The sequence below is a fragment of the Pelophylax lessonae genome (assembly GCF_965119305.1).
Source record: "Pelophylax lessonae genome assembly, chromosome: 12".
Classification (NCBI taxonomy): domain Eukaryota; kingdom Metazoa; phylum Chordata; class Amphibia; order Anura; family Ranidae; genus Pelophylax; species Pelophylax lessonae.
In genome coordinates this window covers 52,086,989-52,107,132 of record NC_138779.1, presented here as the reverse complement: position 1 = coordinate 52,107,132, position 20,144 = coordinate 52,086,989, and the positions used below count along the sequence as shown (strand labels likewise).

The following is a 20,144-nucleotide window of genomic DNA, read 5'->3' as shown; positions in this document are numbered from 1 at the left end:
AGACGTCTTTGCTGGTTTCCAGAACCGTGGACTTCCCTGGTGCAAGACAAGTGGGTCCACAAAGTCATTTGGTCCGGCTACAAGATCAAGTTTCATTCTTGTCCCCCAGCAAGGTTCTTTCCTTCCAACTTGCGCATGTCCCCGGACCGCTTACAGCGTCTGTTTGGGGCAGTACAAGACATTTTACTTCAAGGGGTGATTGTCCCGGTTCCAACTTCAAAACATTTTCAGTGTTTTTACTCAAACCTGTTCAGTTACCAGGAAGGAAGGCAAAGTACGTCCAGTCCTGGACCTCAAGGGGCTAAACTGCTTTGTACGGGTGCAGAAGTTCAGAATGGAGTCTATTTGACATGTGGTGGCATCTCTACGCCAGGGGGATTTCCTCGCCTCTGTCGACATCAAGGATGCTTACCTTCACATTCCAATATCTGTCAGTCGCCAGTGTTTTCTCCGCTTTGCTGTGGGAGAGGAGTATTATCAGTTTGTGTCGTAACCCTTTGGTCTCACCTCAGCTCCTTGGGTCTTCACAAAAGTTTTATACCCCATTGGCCTAACAAGGCTAGCACGGGCTCAAGGTACTGGGCTATTTAGACGATCTCCTTCTGCGAGCAGAGTCTCCTGCTCTGGTGGAAAACCTGGAGATCACAATGCGACCTCTACGGGATTTCGGATGAATTCTGTATTTTCAGAATTCTGCTCTGGTTCCGTCCATGAAGCTGGACTATTTGGGCCTGACTTGTGACTCAGCCTTAGCCACAGTGCTCCTTCCTCTAGACAAACTCCAGAAATCGCAGGCAGCAATTCCTCTCCTGCTGTCCAGCAGATGGTCATCCCTCTGGACTTGAATGCGGGTGCTGGGCTAATGGTGTCTACCTTTGAGGCAGTTCCTTTTGCACAGTTCCATACGAAGTCCCTGCAAAGGGAGATTCTGACCAAATGGGACAACACTCCGTAATCTCTGGACAATCCGATCCGGCTGCGTCAGGGAATGAAGGAGTCCCTGATATGGTGGCTTTGTTCTCTGGCGCTTCGGCTGGGAAAATCCTTCCTCCCCCTGTATTGGACAGTGGTTACCACGGATGCAAGCCAACCTGGCTGGGGAGGCATCCTCGGCAAGAATTCTGCTCAGGGGATCTGGACGCTGGAAGAGTCCAGACTACCGATCAATGTCTTGGACCTCCGAGCGATCAGAATTTGTCTGGAACATTGGACGGATCGTCTTCAGGGTTGTCCAGTGCGTATTCAAACTGACAACGCCACTGCCATCTTAGGTCAATCACCAAGGGGGCACAGGAAGTGTCCTGGCGGCTCTGGGGGTAGCTGGCATTCTAAGGTGGCCAGAATGGTTCGTTCTAGCTCTCTCTGCCGTACACATTCCCAGGGTGGAAAATTGGCAGGCGGATTACCTTAGTCGGCAGAGGTTGGACCAAGGGTAGTTGTCCCTTCATCCGGAGGTGTTTCGTTAACTGTGTCCCCGGTGGGGCACCCCAAGGTGGATCTGTTGGCGTCTCAGCTAAACAGAAAGGTGCAGAGGTTTCTGGCTCGATCAATGGGTCCTCTGGCGGATGCCACAGACGCGCTGGTTGCCCCATGGGGTCAGTATTGTCTGCTTCCGGTCATCTTAGTGGCTCTGGTACGCTTATCTGGTGTGGCTGGTCGTCGATGTTCCTTGGAAGCTTTCTCACAGGGAGGATCTTCTGTCCCAAGGACCGATCTTCCATCGTGCTTTACAGTTGCTGGCATTGGCAGCTTAGCTTTTGAACGCCAGGTGTTGAAGGATAGGGGTTTATCTGAGTCTGTGATTCCTACCCTGTTGAAAGCTAGGAAATCTACTTCTAGGAAGATCTACCATCGTATGTAGAAGATGTACATTGTGTGGTGTGAGTCTCTTAAGATTCATCCTCGGTGGCTCGATTCCTGACCTTCCTTCAACAGGGGGTTGAACAGAAATTTGTCCTTCAGTACCATGAAGGGCCAGGTGTCGGCTTTGGCGGTCTTCTTCAATGACCTTTGGCCACACACTTCCAGGTACGTACCTTTCCTCAGGGTGTCCGACATTTGGTTCCTCCAGTGCGGGCTCCGTTTCCGCCTTGGACTCTCAATTTGGTGCTTTCGGTTCTCCAGAAGCCTCCCTTTGAGAACCTTTGGGGGATTCCACTGCTTACACTGTCCCAGAAGGTGGCCTTTTTGGTGGCTATCACCTCTGCGTGCAGGATGTTAGAACTGGCTTAATTTTGTCGTTAACCTTACCTGGCGATTCACAGGAATAAGGTGGTTCTTCGCCCCTGTCCGTCGTTCCTTCCGAAGGTTGTCTCTAATTTTCATCTGAATGAAGAGAATTGTGTTGCCTTCCCTGTGTCCCAGGCCTAAACAGATGGAAATTGCCTTGCATGCCTTGGAAGTAGCCAGGACATTTAGGGTGTACCTGGCAGCTATGGAGTCTTTCAGGGAGTAAGCTTCTCTATTTGCGCTCACGGATAGACCTCTTAAAGGGTTGTCCGCTTCCTCTGCGACCATTTCCAGATGGATCAGACAGACGGTGATTCAGGCCTATGCCATCGGGGGTCAGGTTTCTCCTCTCCCTGTCAAGGTGCACTCTACTAGGGCACTTAGTGCCTCCTGGGCCTCTTCCGTCAGGTGTCAGTGACGCAGGTTTGCAAGGCAGCCACCTGGTCATTGGTGCACACTTTCACAAAGTTCTATAAAGTGGATGTGTTGGCATCTGCGGATGCTTCTTTTGGCTGCAAGGTTTTGCAGGCTGCTGTTTAAGAGGATCTGTTCCTCTTTGAGGGTGTATTGTTTGTTTTCAGATGGGCGACAGTTGGTTTGGTTGGCCTCCTGTGTACCTGGTTGGCTATAGTTTAGTCTTGGGAATTTATTTTTTGGTGTTCCCACCCCTCATGTTTTACACTGCTTTGGGACGTCCCAATGGTTAAGAATATCAGGAGCTGTGTCCACCAAACATCAGAGAAATGGATTTTACGGTAAGTCAAAAATACCAATTGGAAAAAAATGGGAACTCTAAACACAGATAAATCTGTTTTTATGCAAGAACATCTAAATGCAGGAAACAGTGATCTGGAAAGCATGAAAGTGGTTTGTCACATCACTTCTCTTGCTTTTTAGAAAAGGTAAAAATTCAGGAGTGTCCGTGTGCATGAAGCCTAAATGTAATGTGTTGTAGGTCTAAAATATTTTATCAGCTTGACAGAACAAAATGCTGCTTCTTGCAGGTTGTCTTGTAGAAGGTGTGTTGTGGTTGGAAATGGTCATCGGCTGAAGAACAGCTCTCTGGGTGAAATCATCAATAAATATGATGTGGTGATCAGGTAAGTGGGAAGTTTATAAAGCATGCAAGAGACCCTTCACTGGACTCTCCTACTCCCATACATGCTGCCCTTTTTTTTTTTTTTTTTTTTTAAATCTACCATTTACCAAATGACTTATGATAAATACCCAGTGTATAAAGCCCTAGCTGTTTGCATCTGAGGTGGCAAAAGGTGTATTTCACAATTTCTGGCCCAGTTCCACAGTGATCATTATAATTGCTCTGCTCACAGTATAAGGCCCCTTTCATACATGCAGACTGTTTGTCTGTTTTTCATCCATCCGTTGGATCTCTCTCTCTATGGGAAAACAGATGTAAATGGAAGATCATCCATTTATATCAGTATCTGTCAACATACGTTTTTTGAAACTGATCAAAGCTCTATTTTTGTTCCCTTAAAAATGGAACGGATGAAAAACTGATATAAACAAACAGTCCGTTTTTGCATTAGTAAGTGGATGTAAAAAAATTGATGAGCAGCTTATGAGAAACCGATAAAAAACTGATGTAAACTTCATCCGTTTTTTTTCTTTGAAAAAATATGACTGAACTGATGAAGTGAAGGGGCCTAGAAGTTTAACCACTTCTGGACCGGAAGGTTTTTACCCCCATAATGACCAGGCCAATTTTTGCAATTTGATACTGCGTGACTTTACCTGGTAATTGCCCAGTAGTGCAATGCTGTACCCAAACTAAATTTAGCTACATGTCTTTAACCGCTTGCCGACCGCCGCACGACTATTTACTGCGGCGGTCAGCCCCTCACAGGCAAAGTCGCTTACCTGTAAGGCTCTAGGGGGCGAGCGCGCGCTGCCGGAGGCGCGCTCCCGCCCCCGCTCGTTCCTTAAGCAGGATATCGGGTCCGCCGGTCACTCGCGATCTCCCCGTGGAGAGGGAGAAAGGCAGGCGGCTAATGTAAACAAAGCCGCCTGTCATTCTCCCCTGTGTAATAACAGAAATCATATGGTCCTGCTATGTAGGATCGTATGTCTCTGTTGTTACACCACTAGCCACACCCCTTTACAGTTAGAAGCATGCCCCTAGGGACACACTTAATCCCTTGCTCTCTAAGTTAACCCCTTCCCTGCCAGTGTCATTTTAACAGTAACAGTGCATATGTATAGCACTGATTACTGTAGTAATGTCACTGGTAACCCCAAAAATGTCAGTCAAGGGTCCGATCTGTCTACCGCAATGTCGCAGTCCCGCAAAAAAAATTGCAGATCGCCGCCATTACTCATTAAAAAAAAAACACCAAAAACAGAAATCTTTCCCTTAGTTAGTAAACGCAATAACTTTTGCGCAAACCAATCAAAATACGCTTATTGCAATTTTTTTTACCAAACATATGTAGCAGAAAACAAATTGGCCAAAAATGTTAAAAAAATTAGATTTTTACATTTTTTTTTGGGGGGGGGGGGGGAATTTCATATAAAAAAATTTGAAAAATATTGTTATTTTTTCAAAATTTACGCTTTTTTTTTTGTTTATAGCGCAAAAAATAAAAATCGCACAGGTGATCAAATACCACCAAAAGAAAGCTCTGTTTGTGGGAAAAAAAGGACGCCAATTTCATTTGGGTACATCGTCGCACGACCGCGCAATTGTCTGTTAAATTCACGCAGTGCCGAATCGCAAAATAGGGCCTGGTCAGGAAGGGCGTAAAATCTTCTGGGGCTTAAGTGGTTAATAAAAAAAAAAATCTCAATAAGCGTATATTTATTGGTTTACACAAATACACAAAAGTTATAGTGTCTACAAACTATGGTATATATACTGGAATTTACGCGGCTTTTATTTTCTGACTGCCTATCTAATTCTCTGAAGTGCTAAAATGGCAGGGCAGTACACCCCCCCCCCCCCAAATTACCCCTTTTTGGAAAGTAGACACCCCAAGGAATTTCCTGAAAGGCATATTGAGCCCATTGAATATGTAATTTTTTTGTCACAGGTGTTTAAAAAATGACAAAAAATAAAATAATTTTTTTTTGCACAAAGTTGTCATTGAAATTATATATTTCAGTCCTCGCTACCCATCACAGTTTCGGAGGCCATGAAATGCAAAGATAGCACAAACCCCCCCCCCCAAATGAGCCCTTTTCGGAAGGTAGACCCCCCTAGATATTTGCTAAGAGGCATTTTGAGTATTTTGCAGATCTCGCTTTTTGTCACAAAGGTTTGAAATTTGAAAAAATAAAAAAAAAAACATTTTCCAGAACAAATGCGAGCTGCAAAATACTAGCCAAGCCTTAGCAAATACCTTAGGGTGTCTACTTTCCGAAAAGGAGTCATTTAGGGGGGTTTTGTGCTATCTTGGCATTTCATGGCCCCTGAAACCGTGATAGGTAGTGAAAAGTAAAATATAATTTAGTGACAACTTTGTCATTTTCCCAAAACTTTTGGCAAAATATTAAATATTCCATGGACTCAACATGCCTCTTAGCAAATAGCTTGGGGTGTCTACTTTACAAAAAAAGGGTCATTTGGGGGTGTTTGAACTGCCCTGGAATTTTATGTCCAATATTGGAAGCTTGTGCCACACATCACCCACTCTTCTAACCACTTGAAGACCAAACCTTTTCTGACACTTTGTTTACATGAAAACTTTTATTTTATTTTTTTTACTAGAAAATTACTTTGAACCCCCAAATATATTTTTTTTTTAAAGCAGAGGGCTGAACAAAAAAAAAAGAACATAGCAGATTCCTCCATTTGCATCGATCGATGTGGATGAAGAAATCTCTGCCAAGGAAGTGTTAAAAAATATATGGCAAAGCATAGACCCGTTCTCTGTGTTCACCCCATCCCCTATGCTTCGCCATATAGGCTCCTTTTTTTTTTTTTAAGCTGAAGTACAGGCTATTACCTTAAATTCTCTGCTGCAGTCATTAATGTGAGCAGAGTTTAGCCTTATGTGTCAAAATGAAAAAATCCCAGTTTTTTTACTTGAATTCTGTATTTTTCAGTGCTGTCACATGACTTAAATTCCACTTCCTGCTGAGTCCAAAAGAAGCAAGCGGGTGTGGTTACTGAAATAGAAAAATAGTGTATCAGCGCTGCTCAGTGTACTATATTATAAGAATGGGTATCTCAACCACGCTATAAATAATCTGTGTTAGTAAATAAATAAAGTGCTATACTAGTGTTGAATTAATTCATAAATGACTAACATGAGTCCATGACAATACAGTACATCTCAAAGCATATAAATGTGATGCATAAAATAAATGCAATATATAACATTAACCACTTGCCTACAGGGCACTTTCACCCCCTTCCTGCCCAGGCCAATTTTCAGCTTTCAGCGCTCTCACGCTTTGAATGACAATTGCGCGGTCATGCTACACTGTACTCATATGAAATTTGTATCATTTTTTTCACACAAATAGAGCTTTCTTTTGGTGGTATTTAATCACCTCTGGGGTTTTTATTTCTTACAAAAAAAAGAAAAAAGTTAGAAAAAAGTTTTTCTTATTTTCTGTGAGTAAATTTTGAAAATAAATACATTTTTTCTCCTTCGCTGATGTGCGCTGATGAGGCAGCACTGATAGGCTGCACTGATGGGCACTGATGAGGTGGCACTTATGGGCACTGATGAGGTGGCACTGATGAGGAGGTACTAATATGCGCACTGATAGGCGGCACTGATGAGCACTGATAGGCGGCACTGATGGACACTGACAGGTGGCATTGCTGGGCACTGAGAGGTGGCACTGCTGGGCACTGAGAGGCGGCACTGATGGGCACTGAGAGGCGGCACTGATGGACACAGAGGTGGCACTGATGGACACTGAGAGGCGGCACTGATGGACACTGACGGGTGGCATTGATGAGCACTGTTGGGCGGCACTGATGAGCAGCACCATCAGTGCCCACACTCAGTGTCCATAGTGCTGCTAGTCAGTGCCTAGATGAGCAGGCACTGATGGGCACTGACTGGCAGCACTATGGGCACTGATTGTGGGCACTGATGGGGACACTGATGGCAAGCACTGTGGGCACTGATGGCATTTTATTTACCTCTTGTGTAATCAGGGCACTGTTGATCAGTGCCCTGATTACATTTCTCTGTGTCTGATCGGCTCTCCTCTTCCTCACACTGCAGTCTCTGTGTGTGGAAGAGAGCTGGCAATGAGAGATGATCTCATATGTTTACATTTGAGATCATCTCTCATTGGATGTTCCGATCACGTGGTAAATGGCTGCTGTGATTGGCCATTCACCACGATCTGTGATTGGCTGTGTCCAAGGGACACGGCCGACACAGATTTTCCCTGATGCGTGCTCGCGGGAGCGCGCGGGGAGCCTGTTACTGGGAGGCCGTCTAAAGACTGCCTCCCGGAAATTAGAGCCTGCGCTGTAGCCGTCTTTCGGCTATAGCGCGGGCGGCAGGTGGTTAAAGTGTCCAGCGCCTTAGTGGTAAATAAATTATAAAAGAAATGCCAAACTCATAAAAGTCTGTAACAAAAGTTCATATAATATTCCAAAGTGCTAGGTGCCAGTCTCTGTGCAAAAACTAAATCCACACAAAAGTGCTCAGTGCTTGTTTAATGAGGATGAGACATCCAAAGTGCCGGTGCTCTCAAAATATGAGTAGGTGCTCCCCTCTCGGTCCCCTACTCACCAAACAGTAGTGCTATGTAAGCCTTAAGGATTGCTCCTCACTGGTTTAGGAACAGCGGATACCACCAAACAACAATACGTATACCGGAGCACACTCCAACTAGCACGATCAATGTTCATGCATGGTTATCATGAAAAAAGAATAGCTATCATCGTGCAGTAATTCCAAAACTTTTATTTCACACGCTTAAAAAGAATTGCACTTACAATGTAACAGTCATAAGTCAGCCTTCATATTACCCTGTGGGATGCCAAACAATGGCCGTGCGTTCCACACGCTGAGCCGGAAACCGGAAGTTGCATAGTACGTAAGTCAGACGGCTTGACGCGTTTCGCTCCGCCAATCAGAGCATTATCAAAAGCTGAAAGCCAGCGACATCACTTCCTGGGAGGGGCCCTGTTCCTATGTGGCCAGTGGGCATATACAGGTTGGGAGGAGCTGATCATAGGTTCCCGCCCAGTGTTCTCTAGTCAGTAAGGATGCATTGTACATCCTAATTCATACAGGACACAAGGGAGGGAGGAAGGTGCACATATACAGTATAGCTGTGCTGGGGGGGGGGGGGGCACATATACAGTATAGCTGTGCTGGGGAGGGGCACATATACTGTATAGCTGTGCTGAGGGGAGGTTCACATATACAGTATAGCTGTGCTGGGCTTTGAATGAAGACTACCATAGGAGAAGGAGGCTGGACACGGGAGAGGGGAGAAGAGCTCAGGGGTGTCAGCTCAGTCTACAGTGATCATAATACAGGCGACCACACTAAGTCTACGTTTTCACTAGTGCAAGTTATCAATGACACCCGTTCCCAATTATGCGACTTTGAAATTCAGTGACCTTGAAAAGGTACCTGCACTACTTTAATGCAACTTTTTATGCGACTTTGATCCAGAGAGTGTAAAGTTGCATTAAAGTCACACTGTAATTGCAATAGTGGAAACGTAGACTAGGGCCCCTTTCACGATTGTGCGACTTGTTCTGAAATTTGGGAATGCAAAGTCGCATGACAAGTCACACTACATGATTTCCAATGAGTACCGTTCATATCTGTGTGACTTCAAGTTGCAACGACTTCAAAGCAGTCCCTGCACTACTTTGGTCCGACTGATGCGTTTGAGGTCCAAACACATAGCCATTGCTTCAAGTCCAGTCAAAATCGCGTAAAAAAAAAATCACAGTAAAAGCACTGCAAAATTGCGCGACTTTTAGGCCACATAAGTGTGAAAAGGGCCTTAAGCTCAGTTTCCACTTGTGCAACTAATTAATGACACCCGTTCCCATCTGCGCGGCTTTGAAAATTAGCGACCTTGAAAAGGTACCAGCACTACTTTGATGTAAATTTTGATGCGACTTTGATCCAGAGAGTGTAAAGTTGGATCAAAGTTGCATTAAAGTCACGCTCTAAATCGCAATAGTGGAAACGTAGACTAAAGCTTTGTTTCCATTAGTGTGACTTGTCATGCGACTTTGAACAGACAAAGTCGTATGAAAAGTCACAGCTTATAATCAGCGACCTTGAAAAAGTACCTGCACTACTTTGATGCAATTTTTGATGCGACTTTGATCCAGAGAGTGTAAAGTTGGATGAAAGTTGCATTAAGGTCACACTCTAAATCGCAATAGTGGAAACGTAGACTAAAGCTCAGTTTCTGCTAGTGCGACTTATCATGCAACTTTGGAAAAGTCTCCGCCCATTTATTTCAATGGCACCTGTTCCCATCTATGCGACTTTTAAAAGGTATCTACACTACTTTGATGCAACTTTGATCCACAGAGTGTAAAGTTGGATCAAAGTCGCATCAAAGTCACACTCTAAATCCCAATATTGGAAACATAGACTAAAGCTCTGTTTCCACTAGTGCGACTTGTCATGCGACTTTGGACACACAAATTCGCATGAAAAGTCACAGACCACTGATTTCAATGGCACCGGTTCCCATCTATGTGGCTTAGAAAATCAGTGAACTTGAAAAGGTACCTGCACTACTTTGATGCAACTTTTATTGCAACTTTGTTCCAGAGAGTGTAAAGTTGGATCAAAGTTGCACTCCAAAGTCACACTCTAGCCTAGTGGTTATATTTCCAGTAGTGCGACTCAGTTGTGCGATTTAAAGTGCGACTGAGTGCAGCTTTGATCCAACTTTACACTCTCTGGATCAAAGTCGCATCAAGGTAGTGCAGGCACCTTTTCAAAGTCGCTGATTTTCAAAGTGGCATAGATGGGAACGGGTGCCATTGAAATTAATGAGCTGTGACTTGTCATGCGACTAAATGTGTCTAAAGTTGCATGACAAGTGGCACTAGTGGAAGCAGGGCCTAAAACTTATTACTCACTTGTAATGAGGAATAGAAATGGATCTGTATCCTTCTAAACTTTCACAAATGTTCCTTTGTACCTTATTTCTTTCATATATTGTGCCAGTCACGTGACACCCTCCCTCTCTCCCCGGAGAAGCTGTTAGTCTAAACAAGGCAATGAAGACAGGAGATCATGTTGAAGGATAGGAGGGGTTGGGGTAGGTTAGAAAATGAATAATATTAAAGATACTTAACATACTATTAATAGGAAAAATTTCATTTTTGACTGTAGTTTCCCTTTAACTGTGGTGGTGAAATCACCTCCTACAGCGCTGCAATCATTGATTTACAAATATGCTGAGAGCAAACCCTGTTGCTAACAGAATAAACAAATCAGTGCTGCAGCTGATGGACGTACCTGCAAAGCAAACCATGGTTAACAATATAACACAGTAACAAAAAAACATTACAATAGCATAGTAAGTATACAGTGCAGTAAAATAGTAGAACGGTGGTATCTGCAAAGAAAACTATGGTTAACAATGAAAAATAGTAACAGTAAAACATTCGTTTAACAGTATATTATAAAGTACAGTAAAAGTAGCATATGAATAGAAAATTAACAACTATTTTTGGCTTTTTTTAATTTTTACATTTTTTTTTTCATTTTTTTGGAACTGTAAAAAAACTGTTCCAGGTAAGGGTCTCTCAAATGGCGATAGCCAACATCTTTCGAGACCCTGTGTGAAAGTGTGCCCTAGACTGTGCCGTGCTGTACCCTATAGTAATACTCCACTAGTGTGTGGTAGCGACGGAAACAGTCCCCGATGCAGAGACCAGGTTGGCCAGGTTAGGAGGGACAAAAAAAGACACACCTTCTGAAAACAGAAGGGCTGTGATGATCTCTTCCTGGAATTTTAGGAAGGATCCACTTCTTCCTGATGCTTTGTATAGCACATAAGCATTCAGCAAAGCTAATTGGAATAAGTATACAGACACATTTTTGTACCAGCGTCTGGCCTTCCAGGCATTTAGGTACGGCACTATCATTTGGTCGATGAAGTCCACCCCTCCCATGTTAAGGTTGTATTCGTGGACACAGAGGGGCTTTTCAACAAAAATCAGTCACCGTTGCAATTTGGACTGTCATATCTGCGCAAATGGAGGACAGAACTAAAACATTCCGTGTGTCCCTCCACTTCACTGCAAGCAATTTATTACACTTCAAGCAGGCTCTCTCCCCCATCTAAATTGGGAAACACCAGTGATTCGGTGGCACGGTGCCACATGCGCCAATTCCAAAATCAAAAAGGTGACCAAAAAGTGGCACGCTTGTGTAATACTTGTCCACGTTTAAATGGGACCCCTTTCCGAATAAGGGTAACACCAAGTCCCAAACAATCTTGCCGCTGCTCCCCATGTAGTCTGGGCAGTTGGGGGCTCTACATTGCTATTTTTTCCCCTCTTAAATCCGAAAAACTACATGTATAGCCTGCTGCCCTGTCACAGAGCTTATACACCTTGACCCCATATCTGGCACGCTTGCTGGGGAGAAACTGTTTGAAAGCAAGGCGGCCAGAAAATTTAATCAGGGACTCCTCAACGCAGACAGCTTGTTGGGGCATATACAATGCTACAAACTTCTGGATGAAGTGATTTGAGAGGGGCCGAATTTTGTGGAGCCGGTCATATCCAGGGTCACCGTAAAAGGTGCTGCAGTGCATGAACCACAAGATTTGCTCGTATCTAGTCCTGGCCATGGCAGCAGAGAACACGGGCATATGATGAATTGGATCAGTGGACCAATATGACAGCAACTCACTCTTTAGTAATGCCTATGATGATGGATAGGCCCAGAAAGGTTCTAAATTCGGAAACAGTTATACGTTTCCATGAAAATTCTCTGGCAAGGGTCAAATTTGGATTTGCGTCGATGAATTGATCGGCATATAAATTGCTTGGTCCACAATAAATATGTACAGATCTTTCGTGAACAACCTCTCAAAAAAATAAAGTAGGGTAGTAAAATCGGCTGTTTCCACCTAAATTCCTGGGTTAGCTAGTGAATTGGGGAAGTACGGGTGCTGGAGAAGTGGTGGTCTCTCAATCAGGATTTGCAAGCGCATCAGGAAGGACACTACGGGACACTACGGGCCTGTCTTCGACTTATTGGTGGCTGCGGGACACTACTTGTGCTAGCCACTGCACCAGCTTGAACTGCATTTATGGGACTCGCCACGTCACCAAGTGTTCCTGCAGTGCTGGTTTGACTATGACCAGGAAGTACTAGGCCACTGGTGCTTGCCAGTTCACCAGAAGGTTGAGCGGTACTAGTAGCAACACTGCTGCATACGAGAAGCCTGCGATTGTTGCACCTCAACAACAGAAGAACGGGGTCGGGTATGGCTGACCTTTAGCAGGGACCACTACTCCGTCGTCAGAGCTATCTGTCAGGGTGCCGCTGCTCTCTACAGGTTTGAATACTGAGCCTTAATCTGACAGTGAGGCTTCCCCATCGCTCTCATCTGTCATGCTCAGCATTGTGTAGGCCTCTTCACTAGTATACCTCTGTTTGTACATTTTGGCCAGTACCTTTATAGGTACCTAGTGTTACTCACAGATATAAAAGCACCTGTCCCAACCTTCTTATAACACCCTCATCTAAACCAAGCTTCGCAGCCTCTGTGGCGGCTCCAATTCGGAAGGAGTGAGGGGAGAATTTAAAACTGACCATCCCAATGTGCGATAAGCATTTCTTAAAAACAGCAGAAAATTTTAACTTTGTAACCGGGGAGCCATCCAAATGAATTAAAAAATCACCAACCAACTTAGGTTTGAAAGAAGCATAATGTTTCAAAATCAAAACTGGGCAAATGATGGAGTCGCCACAAGGATACAAGCCGAGCCACATTTCTATACCTAGCTGGTCGGTCTTAGATTTACTAATAAAAACCAAAATTTCTTTGTCTGACACCACCACCTCATCCTGTCTTAAACCTGACAAACCTTGCTTATTACTAGGAAGCATCTCTGAAATACGAAGCGTGGCGAAGAACATCAGTACAAACGCTGCGTGAAAAAGCAACGCCTCATATTCAGAGATGCATATAACCTTAGTAGCTAAACATAGTTTAGACAACATGTCTAAAGAAATCTACACATATCTGGCTTAAAGTTGCTTTTCCTAATACCTTTTAAAGCTTGCCTAACAGAAAAGAAACTGTTACAAGGAGGCCAATTATTTAACTTAAAAAAAAAGACACATCTGCCAACGTTTTGCTGATGTGATTAAAAGAAAATTGCATGTTCATCAGATAACAAAGGAAAGCTAAAACAATATTCTCTGTTGGGCCAATGCTAGAAAATTCCATCATTTGACTAAACGACTGCCACCTATGCCAAGCGACTGTGTAATCAGCCCCTGTTTTAGGCGCGACAGAATTTTTAATCGCTGCAACAGCTGGCATTAAATCAAGCTCCAAAGATGGACAGGACAAGAAGAGCCTACTGGGTCGACTTCGGGCAAAAGTTCCCTGAAACGCTCCATCTGGAAGCGAGACAGTGCATCAGCTACATCGTTCAATTTCCCTGGAATAAATTTAGCTTTCAGTCAAATGTTGAGTTTAAGACATAACAAGACCAAATGCCTAAGCAAGCCAATTACAAAAACAGATTTTGAAGAAAGGCAATTAACCGCAAAAATTACCCCTTTGTTATCTGAATTGATGATAATTCTCTTATTTGAAAATTGTCCCCCCCCCCCCCCCCAAATTTCCAACGTTACCACCACCGGGAACAGTTCCAAAAGAGCAATGTTCTTGGTAGCCTTCTTCCTTATCCAGGCCTCAGGCCAAGAACCACAGCACCAATGACTACCAAAAATAGCTGCAAATCCTCTGGAACCTGCTGCATCAGTATAAAGATTAAAATCAGAAAAAGGTTGAAAATCAGACTGAAAAAATTACCTACCATTGTAATCCTCCAGGAATACAGACCAAACTAATAAGTCATCCTTCATTTCTGAAGACACTCTTATATGTGAAAAGGGGGACTTGAAACCTGACATAGCTAATGGCAGCCTTTTTGAAAAAATACTTTTTTCTTCCTCAACAAGATCGCAATAGTAGATTGTAACTTCACGATCTTATTTAAAGGCAATTGATACTGACACAAATTTGTATCAATAAAAATTCCCAGAAATTCAACATTCGTGGACGGGTAAACTGTCTTATCTTTTGCTAGTGGTATACCAGAATAATCAGCCAAAAGAAAGAATAACTTAAGTAATAAAAAACGAATAGGGGACTCAGGAGGACCAATGAACAAAAAATCATCCAAATAATAAATGATACCATTAGCTCCTGACTCTGAGCATAAAATCCAGTGAATGAAAGTCGCAAAAATTTCAAAATAGCGACATGATAAGGAGCATCCCATTGGGAGGCACATATCAAAGAAAAATAAACCCTCAAAACAAAAACCTAACTAATTAAAAGATTCTGGGGCAATTGGCAATAATCTAAACGCCGATTGAACATCAGCTTTTGCAAGCAAAGCTCCTTGTCGATAAGGATGCATCTATCTCATCATTCAGAGAATTCCCCACAGGGAAAGAAAGATGATGAATTAATCTGAATGAATTTGGCTCTTTTTTGGGTGCTAAACCTAAAGGAGATAACCTGAAATCATCAAACAGGGGATAAAAAGGGGCCTGCTATCCTACCCGCTGCCAATTCTTTTTTCAGCTAATCCCTTACTATATCAGGTTGCATTAGAACTGATTTCAAATTAACTACAGAAGTGCAACCTCGTCCAGAGAAAGTAGGTAACTTAAAACCTATAGAAAAACTGTCAATGAGCAGTTGAGCCATCTCCCTGTCTGGGTAACGCATTAGCCACGGGAGCATATTTTCCAACTTCACTGGCGTGCGTGCTTTTGGAACTGGAGCTTTGATTAAATGAGGCTCTTTTGAAACATTTCGCAATTAGATGTGTGCACATGCAGAAAGCACACTCATGCCTATAGGCATGACGTGGACCACCTGCACCACAAATCATTGTAGGCGTAACAAACACCTTTCCTGTATACCGGATTCATATTTGAAGCTGTAGCCAAGACTGGCTGTTTGGGGAACACAGGTCTCTGGGGGGGCTGTAAGGTTTAAACATAACCCCACATCCTTCATACCCCACTTCAGATTTGGGTATACCGCAATCTTATGACGAAAGGATTCATCGTAATTAAACCAGCCCAGTCCACCAAAAGACCTGTATGCCTCCAATATATTTTCCAGATGTTGGAAAAGGCCGCTACATTTCTGCGGACGCTTTTCACCCATAACCGAAGCAAAAATGCAGAAAGCCTGCAACCAATTGTTAAAAGATCTATTTGCTGGCCTTCTCCTATCCTCGCCTGCATCTTCAGGCTTTCTTTCAATTTTAATAATATCCTTATTATGAGGAAGCAATGCCATGATGTCAACAAATTCACCTTTCCAAATCTTCTCCTTCATGGATACTGGTAAAGCCCCGTACACACGTACCGATCGTCGGCATACAAATGTTCGTCTTTTCTCCCGGGATGTCGGTGTCTGTTGAAAAGTGCAAAGACAGCACAAGGACAGCACAAGAATTTTGTCTGCAGACTTCAGCTGACTGCAGAAGTGATGTCATGTAATGGTTAACTTTCCCTGTGTTTTTTATTTTCTGAGCATGCCCAGTCTTGCAAATCTGCGGTCTGTCGGCCGAATTCTGTACTGACAGGAGAACAATCGTCCGTTCTGGTGTCTGCAGACAAAAATTTTCATGTTTGCAAGAAAGACTTTTGTCCGCGGATTGTGCGCAGACATCTGTCGGAGGCACCATACTAACACGCATACAATCGGCAGATCTTTCGTCCGCCGACGTTTGTATGCCGATGATCGGTACGTGTGTACGGGCCTTAAGAGAAAACCCAGAGGTGACAATTCACAGGGCAGTACTTCCTTAGAGCAAGATTCAGAAATAGCAGAATTAGACACACTAGAATTCTCATTAGTATTCACCAATGAAGCATTAGATGTAATTGTAGCATTAGTTGTAACCACATGACTTTGCTATTGGCCAACCCATACATCAGCAGGGGAAGACCCAGGCATACCTTGTTGGGTAGATAAAGATTCTGTAAACCTTGTTAAGGAAGAAATAAGTTGGGTAATTAAATTGGTTGCACCCACAGACTCACCAGCCTTATTAGGCTCGGCTGCCAAAGGGTTAATCCTGGCCTGGCTCTCCTGCGCCACATCCTCCTCGCCTGTTGCCTGTCGGGCTGCGGCCTGGTCCAGCCTGGATGGCCTGAACCTCTCTACCCTGGCATCCTGCTGCTCCGGCGATTCCCGCCTTGGGCCCGGCCCTAGAGGGAGAGAAGTGTACCTACCGGAGGAGGGAGGGCAGAGCACCCGCCCCCTCTCCTCGCCACCCCGCTGCGGCGAGGGTGAACCCGGTCACCTCCTCTTCCTTTGGCTGGTGCGCTGTCCTACTTGAGCGGCCCGACCAGTACCCGCCGCTGCCCTGGACCGCCCGCCTCTCTTCTCCACTGCCTCCGCCGACCTCCTCGGCTCCACCGGGGCTCCCTCAGCCGCCGCCGACCTCCTCCGCTCCACCGGGATGCTCCGCTGCGGCCTCCGCGCCGGCGCCTGCCTCGCCGGAGTGCCGACATCCTCTTCAATTCCTCCAGCTGCGGACCCAGGCAACCTTCGGCCTTCGGAGCCCCGCTGGTCTTCCGGCACTTGTTCCTCCGTTTCTTCGGCCAGCCCAAGGCACTTCTTCAGCCACTCTTCTCCTTCTTCTGCCACTGCCTTCTCCAGCATCTCCCGAACTAGTGTCTTCATCCTGTCACAGCTGGCAAGCTCTGTATTATAGCTGTTGAGCTTGCGGAGCTGATCCAGGACTGACTCAAGAACTCCGTGCTGCGCGTCTTTTTATATAGCCCTAGGCACGTGACCTCACCTCAGGCTAGACACATTTCTCCCGCCTAACTACACGTGACTTTCCCGCTCTAAAACTTAAACTCCCGCTCAATAGCCTGACAGGATTCCTGCCTAGATTCAAACTGCCCATGCTAACTAAGCGGCTGCGCTTAACCCAAGCTAAATAAGTAAAAATATAAACGGTTATGATTTATATTATGTTTAACCCTATAGCAACCACAATACATTATGGGCATTATATTATGCCCACATAACATTAGCCTGGAACTGATGACTGATTGGTTCTGAACCGGATCAGAACATCACGAACCCCTAGCCCCGCGCGCACAACCGATGTACAGTTACGTCAGTTCGCGCATGCAGAGCCACCTTGCCGCAGTAAAACTGCAACGGGTTGTTGGCAACTGGTTAATATGTTTATTTTGAAAAGAGTACTGTCCATGATACTTTTCTTATTTGCACAAACATCCAAACTTCCAGGACAAGCTTCAGGGTTCTTTAGGAACCAACCAGTACCTAATAAAGCTACAATCACCTCAAAGGTAAAAAAGAACACATTAGAAGGTAAAGGGAATAACCTGTGATAGAGTCAAAGGATTTGCATTTTGCGTTTTTTATGCTTTTTTGGGGGGGAAATTTTGTTGTTGGGCAGATTTAAACATGCAAACTGCGATAAAAACGTAATACTTGCATTTTGGATGCAGGTCTATTGAAGTATATTAGGCTGGATTCACACTAATGTATTTTTTCATGCAGAAATGCATTTCATTTTTTAACATGGGGTCCTATGGAGCACGTTCACATCAATGCATTTTTGTGCCTCTGCGTTTTTGGAATAGGTCAGGACTGTTTTCCTGCAAAATGCAGCGCTTTGCATGTAATAGACTTCAATAGACCTGTATCCAAAAAGCAAAATGTATTGCGTTTTTACCGCAATTTTGCCACGATTTGCATTTTTAAATTTGCCCAACAACAAATTTTCCCAAAAAAAACGAAAAAAAAAAAACAAATGCAAATCGCAGTAAAAAAAAAACGTGCACAGCAAAAAGCACTACAGAAATGCTCAAAAGCAACATGCATAGGTGTGAATCGAGCCTTACATGCAAAATGCTGCATTTTGCAGGAAAAAAAATCCGACCCTTTCAAAAATGCAGAGACACAAAAATGCATTGATGTGAACGTGTTCCATGGAAACCCAAAAAAAGCATTCGTGTGAATCGAGCCTTAGGCTCCGTTCACATTATAGCGTATGGATCACGGGCAGAACCGCCGCGGTTCCGCCCGCGATCGGGAGATTATTGCAAATCGCGGGACGCCTATGCGTTGCCCGTTGATTTGCAATAGACCCCCAAACGCTGAGCGATGTTGCCGCGATTTCCGCCTGCCGAATCGCGGTAACATCGCGGAAAAAAAAATCGCGGGACGCATTACGACCAAAAAACTACAAGAGCTTCTTTGGGTCGTATTGCGTCCCGCGATTTTTTTTGCGCGATGTTACCGCGATTCGGCAGGTGGAAATCGTGGCAACATCGCTCAGCGTTTGGGGGTCTATTGCAAATCAACGGGCAACGCACAGGCGTCCCGCGATTTGCAATAATCTCCCGATCGCGGGCGGAACCGCAGCGGTTCTGCCCGTGATCCATACGCTATAATGTGAACGGAGCCTTAGTGTCACACATGCCTTATGTTAGACCAAAATATTCCTAAAGATCAAGCAGATAGACGATTTGTGTGTAAAGCTATACACAGAAGTCTGTATACTGCACTTAAAAAGTTTAACTGGACGCTATCACAATAGGAGGTTGCTATATTCCTAACAAGAATGACCTTAGTTTGGCAATGTATTGTCACCAAATAAATAATCCAGCTGATATATGACTGTGTTTGTGATACATGATGTTTACATTGCAATTACCTAGATTGGTTGCTCTTATCACCTTCCTTCCCTTTTAAATTGCTGGAGGTATCCTGGAACTTTGTTTGTAGTATGTATAAGAATGTTCTAAAGTGTGTATTCTCACCAGGTTGAACAACGCTCCGGTCCATAAGTACGAGAAGGATGTTGGCAGCAAGACTACTTTGCGCTTCTTCTACCCAGAATCAGCAGATTTTGACCCTCAGCTGGACAACAATCCAGACACTTTGCTAGTACTGGTGCCTTTCAAGCCTCTGGACATCCAGTGGATGAAGATCATTTTGAACAATGAAAAGCGGGTGTGTGATTTCATCAGTTACAATACAGTGAGGCTGTGGTTGTGATATAGTAGAACTGCAGGGCTGATTGAAACATGGTTTTAGTCTACCTAAAGTGATTGTAAACTTTTACCTTATAAAACAACATTCAGTTTAAAATAGAAATGAAAGGCGAAACATATGTATGTAGATATAAAAAAAAAAATTAGAAATACCTTATCCCTTTTTTATAACTGATAACATTCCCTCTGTCTCCGCTGCATAAGAGCTGGGGGGGGGGGGGGGAGAGTAAAACCAGCACATTATGCTTCCCAGGGAAAGGCTGTATGGTGGGGCGGGGGCTTGTCAGGACAAGTCTGATCAATGGAGGAGAGCTGGTTGAGTTCCCAGCACAGCTAGAAAACTGTTCACGCTGTGTTCTGCTTGTGGTCAGTTTTTATTAGGAAAACAGAGGGACTAGCAGGAATGCAAAGGAAGTAATACAAAGAGAATAGGTCCTTTTTTTTTTTTTTTACAAGTACATGGTACAGCAGGCACATATCAGGAATATGAAATGTCAAGTTTACATACTTTTTAATGTACAGAACCAGCAAGGTAGTTTTGTCTGATTTTTATTTTTAAAACATGGGAGTACTATTTCAACCTGCTGTGACTTTCCATCAGTCTACTGTACCGTGGCAGCAGTAAAAGGCAGTCTTGGGTATGGTTGTGTCATGCAAGTGGTTTGCAGG

The 20,144-nt window shown here is 44.1% G+C and overlaps 1 protein-coding gene across 2 annotated transcripts in view; it reads left to right on the top strand.

The window, feature by feature from the left end:
- Positions 1-20,144, top strand: part of LOC309568080 (CMP-N-acetylneuraminate-beta-galactosamide-alpha-2,3-sialyltransferase 4-like) — a 202,375-nt gene that overhangs the window by 163,709 nt on the left and 18,522 nt on the right. For both annotated transcript variants that reach the window (XM_082273652.1, XM_082273651.1), the window contains 2 exons: positions 3,234-3,329; positions 19,245-19,434. In XM_082273652.1, coding sequence (XP_082129778.1) covers positions 3,234-3,329; positions 19,245-19,434 — 286 coding nt within the window. The remainder of the gene's footprint in view (positions 1-3,233; positions 3,330-19,244; positions 19,435-20,144) is intronic.